This window comes from Melanostigma gelatinosum, assembly GCF_949748355.1.
Source record: "Melanostigma gelatinosum genome assembly, chromosome: 23".
NCBI classification, from domain to species: Eukaryota; Metazoa; Chordata; class Actinopteri; order Perciformes; family Zoarcidae; genus Melanostigma; species Melanostigma gelatinosum.
Window position 1 is genome coordinate 627,261 of NC_136656.1, and position 9,059 is coordinate 636,319.

The 9,059-nt window shown below is 45.4% G+C and overlaps 1 protein-coding gene across 1 annotated transcript in view; it reads right to left on the reverse strand.

The window, feature by feature from the left end:
• LOC306796731 (kinesin-like protein KIF1C) overlaps positions 1-8,685 on the reverse strand; it is a 14,674-nt gene extending 5,989 nt beyond the window's left edge. The window contains exons 1-12 of the mRNA XM_079295799.1: positions 8,530-8,685; positions 8,305-8,442; positions 2,926-3,053; positions 2,389-2,465; positions 2,199-2,277; positions 1,605-1,705; positions 1,421-1,486; positions 1,165-1,343; positions 955-1,066; positions 399-476; positions 256-321; positions 52-130 (exon numbers count right to left, since the gene is read on the reverse strand). Of these exons, the coding sequence (XP_079151925.1) occupies positions 52-130; positions 256-321; positions 399-476; positions 955-1,066; positions 1,165-1,343; positions 1,421-1,486; positions 1,605-1,705; positions 2,199-2,277; positions 2,389-2,465; positions 2,926-3,031 (943 nt within the window). The 5' untranslated portion in view covers positions 3,032-3,053; positions 8,305-8,442; positions 8,530-8,685. The remainder of the gene's footprint in view (positions 1-51; positions 131-255; positions 322-398; positions 477-954; positions 1,067-1,164; positions 1,344-1,420; positions 1,487-1,604; positions 1,706-2,198; positions 2,278-2,388; positions 2,466-2,925; positions 3,054-8,304; positions 8,443-8,529) is intronic.
• Positions 8,686-9,059: the final 374 nt, after the last annotated feature.

The window sequence follows — 9,059 nt, forward strand, 5'->3', positions numbered from 1 at the left end:
TACTGAAGATTTATAGTATAAGTAGTTGTGACTACTTCTACTAGTACTCACCCAGGTTTTCCTTCAGCAGCCAGGTGAGAACAGAGTCTCTGTAGGGAATGAAATCACTTTTCCGCTTCTTGTTGCTCTGCTGCAGAGGACACAGAGGAGGAGACTCATTCTTCACTAGAACTTACTTCATAGTGTCAGAAACTCTTCTCATAGAACTTCACCAGAGTATAGAGATATAAGAAGTGTGTTTGTGTGTTTATCTACCATTTCGGCCAAAGCAGAAATCACTTTTCCCAGCGTGGTCAGAGATTTATTGATGTTCGCTCCTTCCTGTAAACATACACAGTATTTAAAGAAAGAAGTGCAGCAAATAACGAGAATGTTTAGATAAACTCGTGACCTCTGACCTTCAGCCGTGTGCCCTTTGCCCCCGAGGAGTCGGCCCTCTCGCTTCCAGCCAGGTCCACCAGACTGATCTTACTGACCTGAAGGCACAATTTAGGGTTAACCATCACAGCGTAAATAAAGTTTTACTGGGTCCCCACAAGTACAGCACGCACACAGTCCCCACAAGTACAGTACGCACACAGTCCCCACAAGTACAGCACGCACACAGTCCCCACAAGTACAGTACGCACAGAGTCCCCACAAGTACAGCATGTACACAGAGTCCCCACAAGTACAGTACGCACAGAGTCCCCACAAGTACAGCATGTACACAGAGTCCCCACAAGTACAGCACGCACACAGTCCCCACAAGTACAGCACGCACACAGTCCCCACAAGTACAGTACGCACAGAGTCCCCACAAGTACAGCATGTACACAGAGTCCCCACAAGTACAGTACGCACAGAGTCCCCACAAGTACAGCATGTACACAGAGTCCCCACAAGTACAGCACGTACACAGAGTCCCCACAAGTACAGTAAGGTAACAGTCCCCCACATGGGCGACACACACACCTTCTCCGTGTCCAGGCTGGTCATCTGGTCTCGTCGTTTCTGGGTGAAGACGATGGTGAAGACGGCGTGAGACCTGGACGACGTCTCGTTCATGTTTGTGGCCGCGACCGTCCTGTAATCAATAACCAACAGATTCATCATCATGAACCACAGAACTACAGTTCCCAGAATGCCTTTCAACAAGCCCAAAGAAAGAGGAAGAGGACCCACCGAGCCTTGTTGCCGGCATCCATCAGGTCCCGGATGTCGGTGAACCCGGTCACGGCCAGTTTGGACAGGTCCTCCACGTAGGGGCCCAGGATGGGATGCTCCCGGACCCTCAGGGTCCCCTGAGACTTTGGGTTCAGAAGATCACGGGCCCGCTCACAGTAGATCTCCATGTAGGACACCTGGAGGAGGGAGGAGATAGAGCTCAGTCTACTGGACACTTATACACACTTATATAGTGGAGGAGACGAGGTCTTACCTCCACAGAGTAGGTCAGGTCTGGATCAGAGTTCTCTCCTGTTCTCTGGAACAAGTCCTCACACAGCTGAACACACAGAGGCTCATTGATCAGGAAAGTCTCTATTCTTCCATCTCCTACATTTATAAAATGAGGTTCAGCAGAACACCTGGACTCAGACGCATCAATGAATCTCATCGTGTACCTGTGGTATGATCCCTTCCTGTCCCGGCTCCTGCTTGCCCATCATGGTGTAGCTCTTCCCTCCCCCCGTCTGACCGTACGCAAAGATGCACACGTTGTATCCTGGAAGACGATCACAACAATGTTAGTTATGAGAAAACATCCTGAATATCACGTGTTAGGTCAGCAAAGACATAATGTTCAACGCATGTTCAGCTAATCTTTACGTATTACTAGCATCATCATCACTATGTATCATGAGAGTCAACAGTAACACCTGCAGCATCTTCATTAGCATCATAAGTATCAACAGCAGCAACATTATTATTAGCATCTGTAGCATCATCACCATTAACATCTATGACTTCCTTAGAATTTGTAGCATCACCACAAACTGTAATATCATCATTAACTTGACCTCTTTGTCTATTAGCATTAACATTAGCATGTGTAGCATTAGCCTCCGTAGTGCCATCACAGGGATAGTTAGCATTAGCATCACAAGGGTCCCTTCATCACAGTTCTTGCAGGTTGTTGTGTTGTTTATCTCAGTGCTGAGACAGATGAATACACATGAGGTGGTCATTGAGGAGCAGCAGAGCTCTCACTGGTTTACCTTCAAAGGCGTGAAGCAGCATCTCCTCTCCTATGTCCTTATACACCTGCCTCTGACACGCAAAGCTGGGGTCCTCCGGCTGCAGAGACAAACACACACACACCTCTGGTTATCAGCCAGATGATCTGATGGAGGTCTGTGTGTGTGTGTGTGTGTGTGTGTGTGTATGTGTGTGTGTGTGTGTGATCACCATGGTGTGTGACCAGTAGGAATAGTCGAAGGTGAAGTTCTTGGCTCCATCTTTGAGCTGTTTGGGGTTGGAGATACCTGGAGAGAGCGGAACGGGATTCACTTCTTATGATACACGACCTGTCCTCAACTTTACCTCTTTGTGTATTAGCATCAACAATAGCATCTGTAGCACCATCACAGGGACAGCTAGCATTAGCCTCTGTAGCACCACCACAGGGACAGTTAGCATTGACCTCTGTAGCACCATCACAGGGACAGTTAGCATTAACCTCTGTAGCACCACCACAGGGACAGTTAGCATTAACCTCTGTAGCACCACCACAGGGACAGTTAGCATTAACCTCTGTAGCACCACCACAGGGACAGTTAGCATTAACCTCTGTAGCACTACCACAGGGACAGTTAGCATTAGCCTCCGTAGCACCACCACAGGGACAGTTAGCATTAACCTCTGTAGCACCACCACAGGGACAGTTAGCATTAGCCTCCGTAGCACCGCCACAGACATGTGTATATGTGTGTGTGTGCATCTTACAGGTGGTGTTCCCCTTCATCTGGATCACACACTTAGCGTTGCGTCCCGTCTCTCTGGAGTTGAACGGACGGACTCTCACCGCCACCTTCACAGAGGCGCCCGTCATCACTAAGCCCCGCCTACTCCACCTGAGGACAGCCAATCAGAGAGCCAGGAATGAATTAAACATTAAAAAGAAAGAAGAAAAACACAATCTGGAGGATCTAATGAAAGACTACCCAGGTGCATTATGGGAAATGAAGGACCAATGAAATCAGTCCCTTTCCTTCCCTCCTCCCTCCTCTCTTATTCTCCTCTTTCTGATGCTCCTCCCTTTCAGTTTATGAGTTCCCGCTCTTTTTCTCTCTCCTGTTTTTTTCCCCACTCGTGGGTTTTTCTTTTTCCTTCTCTCCTTTCCGCCCTCTTACTTTCCTTGTTTCCTTTCCTTCTGAGCCCACTGTCCTCTACTTTATCTGTTTTACTCATCCTCCCTTTTGTCTTTGGTCTCATTTCTAATCTCCTTCCTCTCCTTCTCTCTTTTTATTCTTTTGTTGTTTTTACAGCTCTCTTCTCCTTTTTCTTTTCCTGTTCCCTAACCCTCCTCCTTCCTTCCTTCCTCTCCTCCTCCCATGTTTCCACTCATTCTCTCTCTTTACATTCCTTTCCTCTGTTGTTTCCTCATCGCCATGAAAACCAGAGCAGCCTCATTTCCACCTGTCTCTAGTTTCTATTGTCCAACACACACACACACACACACACACACACGCAAACACACACACGCAAACACACACACGCAAACACACACACACACACACACACACACACACACACACACACACACACACACACACACACACAGTCTATTGTTACTGTGTGTTATTGATCACAGTGTCACAGAGACAGGGCTGGGATCACGCTGACTCTATTATGGGATGGATTGTGATGATCTGTATCAACTTTATTGATCCTCTGACGTAGGGCTGGGCGATATGGCCTAAAAAAAAAATCTCCGATTTTTTTACAAAAAATCCGATTCACGATTTAAATCGATTTTTTTCCCCCAAAATTTTTTGCAGATGACAGAAGCTGTTGAAAACAATTTTTTCTTTTATTTTGTGATGATTTTCCCAAGTAGGTTGATAAAAATAAAGTGCAAACAAAACCTGAACATTGTAGAAAGGTGCCTGTAGTATACAAAAAGTATTTGGTCACTCTTTTGTTTGCCTGAATCATTTAAATATAAAATTAAATTAAACATAACATTAAATGGCATTAAATAGTAGCCTTCCATTGTAAACAACTGTGCAAATGTAACTTTTTACAGTAAGCTTTTCTAACTGAATACACTGATACAAACACAGCATGAAATAAAATGTATATGACCCTTTAACATTCACATTTTCAAAAGTGCAACATCTGATCTAACATCAACATAACATATTTTGCACAGTAAATAAGTGCATGTAAACAAAATCAAGTGCATTCACAACATAACCAACAGTATTAAACAGTAGTGCATGTTTTTTCTAAATATTTTTTGCCAGGAAGACAAGCCTGTCTACTACCTCTGGCTTCAGGCATGCACGGTGGCATGTAACAATGCCCCCCCCCACACACTGAAAAGCCTCTCAGAGGGGGCACTTGTAGCTGGCACAGAGAGGTATTTCTTTGCTAAAGTACTTAGCCTTGGAAAGTTAAGTTGGTGACGCTTCCACCAGTCAAGTGGATCGGTGTCTGGGTCAACCTGCTGGACCACAGGTCAGTTGTTGCGGAGTAGAATGACATCCCCTCCAGCTCCGCAGAGATCCTTTGGCGTGTACTATTGTACAGCCGAGGCAAGGCAACGTCAGAAAAATGTTTACGGCTTGGTAGCACGTACCTGGGGTCCAAAGCTTTGAGACGGTGAATAAACCCCGGCTTTTCCACGGTGTATATGGGCACCATATCTTTTGCGATATACATCGCGACTGCATCCGTGATGGCTTTCCACCGGGCACTCTTCTTCTCATGCGGAGTACAGTTGGTGAATGTCTCCAAAATGCTGGGTTGTTTTTGTGAGGTGGCGGCGGCAGCAGTGAAGCTGCTGGCCGCCATTGTTTTAGTTTGTAAACAATGCGCGCGCACTCTACTACGGGAAAAAGGGGTGGGGGCGATTTTCTCGATTTTCAATAAAACACATCGCCTTAAAGCACACATTCGAATTAATCGATTAAATCGATTTATCGCCCAGCCCTACTCTGACGTGTCCGTGTGTCCAACGACCAAAATACATAAAGACGTCCAGTCAGCTGATAGTTAGCTAGTGTTAGCATGCTAACACTAGCATGTGATGCTAACGTTAGCACTTAGCTGATGTTAGCATCACAGAGCTGCTAGCTAGGTCACCATAACACACACACACAGTTTAAAGTGAGCAAACCGACCAGATGGTGGATTCAACTCTGATAGTGGAGGTGAACAGCAGCCTGAATACCACAGAACACTGACATCACAGCACACGCACACACGCACACGCACACACACACACACACACACACACACACACACACACAGTGTCTGGGTGAACAGGACCGGCTAGTTTTAAAGCTGCTGTTCGTAAAAATAACCAGCTGTTTGCACAGGAAGTTAATACAAAGAGAGACAGACAGAGCGAGAGAGAGAGAGGCCGTTGACGCGTTCATTGTATCATGTTGATGGAACTTCTGGTTGCAAAAACCAAGATGGTGGCAGTGAAACTGCTTCAAAGCGTCAGTAAACAAACCAGTGGGAGGAGTCGCACTAACTATGTCCACGTGTTAAATAGAGTCCGTGGTTCTCTGGTCAGTGGTGAGTAACTACAGACACAAGCTGGTAACACTGACAGTAACGTAGTCTCCCTTAAGAAAGGTTCCTGCTTCCTGTCTGCAGTGAGCTCATGAAGGACTGGAGGAACCCTGAAACCACTACGTCTGTTATTGATCGTCTGATTGGTTCACTCTCTGATGTGATCACAGTCATGTGGACACAGACAGGCAGCTCCCATGTGGAGGCCTCTCTGCAGGAATGTGATAATGAATGGTCTCCATACCACACACACACACACACACACACACACACACAGCTATAGATAGCCATCAGCTCCACCAGACGCCCCGTGTGGAGACCATTTTTACACTCTGACACTGTTTGAGTTCACATGACAATGTGTGTGCTGCCTTCATGTGCAGTGGGAAATATTGGCATCGCAGAGAAAGAGAGAGAGACAAAGAGAGAGAAGTGTAACTGAGCTAAATGCTAAGCTAACTCACTGTTTCCATTGAGAAGCTACTAGCCTGAGCGCTAACTGTCTCTGCAGATATGACGAGAAAAAAACAACTTTGTTTTGTCACCGCACACCTGACTCCTCCCACCCCCCCGATGACATCACACAGGTAGTGAAAGACGCAGAGCCCTGATTGGTCAATTCATGACTCTGTCCAGCGGCCTGAATCTCTCAGAGCAGAATCCAAACGACATGCAGCTAAAAATACTCACACACACACACACACACACAGTCAGAAACGCACACACACACGCAGAAACACACACAAACACTCACACACACACACACAGTCAGAAACTCACACACACCCAGACAGAAACTCACACACACAGTCAGAAACTCACGCACACTCACACACAGTCAGAAACTCACACACACACACGCACCCACACACAGTCAGAAACTCACACACACGCACAAACACTCACACAGTCAGAAACTCACACACACACACACAGTCAGAAACTCACACACACACGCACAAACACTCACACGCACACAGTCAGAAACTCACACACACCCAGACAGAAACTCACACACAGCCAGAAACTCACATACAGTCAGAAACTCACGCACACCCACACACACACGCACAAACACACACACAGTCAGAAACTCACACACACACGCACAAACACTCACACACACACAGTCAGAAACTCACACACACACACACACCCACACACACACGCACAAACACTCACACACACACACAGTCAGAAACTCACACACACGCACAAACACTCACACAGTCAGAAACTCACACACACACACACACAGTCAGAAACTCACACACACACACACACAGTCAGAAACTCACACACACACGCACAAACACTCACACGCACACAGTCAGAAACTCACACAGTCAGAAACTCACATACAGTCAGAAACTCACGCACACCCACACACACACACTCACAAACACACACACAGTCAGAAACTCACACACACACGCACAAACACTCACACACACAGTCAGAAACTCACACACACCCAGACAGAAACTCACACACACAGTCAGAAACTCACGCACACTCACACAGTCAGAAACTCACACACACACGCGCACCCACACACACACACACACACAGAAATAGCTGGGATGCCTGCTGAGCTGCTTTAGCAACACATGCTAACTTTAGCAGAGGTTAGTCTCTGATTGACGGCAACGTTCGTTGCCTCTAAAAGTTGCCGATTCTTCAGTTAAAAACACATTTAAATAAAAGTATTGTTAATATTAAATACTATATATATATATATATATATATATATATATACACACACTACGGGTCTGTTTGTCCCTGGAGCTCCAGTGAAGAGTCACTTCCTGTTTGGGGCGGGACTTTTATTATTATCTCTGATGTCCAGAATAAATAATAATAATAATAATAATAATAATAATAATAATAATAATAATAATAATAATGATGATGATGATGATGATGACGGACGGCTCTAACAGTGGAATAAACTTCATGAAACTTTAATTAAAAGTGATGAATCATCATAAACTAAATGTCAGCTGTTGAATTTGAAACTTTACTGTACATTTTGTTCTTATTTATTTATGATATTTGATGTATTTTCAGGAGTTCTGAGGTGATCTGACTCGTGTTTTATTTGTATAATTTTTAATTCATATTCAGGTGTATTATGACGACAAGTTTATTGTTGTAATAAAGTGAACTGACTCATTAAAGAGGGAAACAGAAGGATTCGTGTTTCACATATGTTATGTTTGTCGATGAATTAAAATGTATTAAAGTTATAATTAATAAGGAGTCATCAAACAATGATGAAACGTTATGTTATGTTTAATTATATTAAATTAATTTATATTATGTTATTTTAAATGATATTACTTTATGTTATATTAAATCCTATTATTTTACTTTATACTATATTATTTTATTTGACCGCATTTTAGTTTTTATCGTCGATAGTATTTATGAATATTATATTATAACAAATTATATTATTTTATATTATTGTATATTACTTTATGTTGTATTAAGCTGTAGTAACTTATGTTACTTTATCTAATATTAAATGACGTCATTGTATATATAAACACGTTATTACCAGGGATGACTCACCTCTAACGGAGGAAAACGGAGAGTCTCGTGGAGGCCACGCGCTGATCGGTTCACACGGTCCTCATGTCTCCGGTCACCAATCAAAACAACCGACGAACGCACGAGACGGTCCTGGTCACGTGGTCACCTGGTCCTGGTCTGTCGGTACCGACACACACGAGACGATGGGAGGAGTCAGAAAGTTTTTAACACATCGACCCGTTAACGGAAAGTTCAAACACTCACTAATAACGTCTCCTCCGGTGTACCGGCTGTGGGGGGGGGGGGGGGGGTCAACTTTACCCCCGGGGGATGACGTCACCGACCAGTAAACCCGACCGTTAACGAGCAGAAAGTCGGTGAGACGGAGAAGTTGAGGCCGCTGCTGGGCGGCGAATCACGGCAGAATCTCTCGGTAATCCGGTGGTTCGTCCGGTCCGGTGGACGCTTCTGGTGGGGGGGGGGGGGGGGTGGGCGTTAACGGTTCAACGGGTGAGAACGTAAAGTTTTAACGGAAAAATGTAGTTTTAAGAAAGGAAGAGAGAGAGGGGGGGGGACACAGAGGCTGGCCGGTGGCCTGGCCGCGCGGGGGGTGTGAACGCAAGCGCGTCCTCGCGAGGAGCAGTGCTTGGAGCCGAGTGGAGAGAGAGCCAATCAGCGGTGAGCTCTGAGGCTCGAGCCAGCTCCGCCCCGCCCCCTGATCCTCCTCCGAAGGACTCAGAGACAGAAGTCTCACTCTGACTGTTATTTACCAACTTTACCAACTTTACCAACTT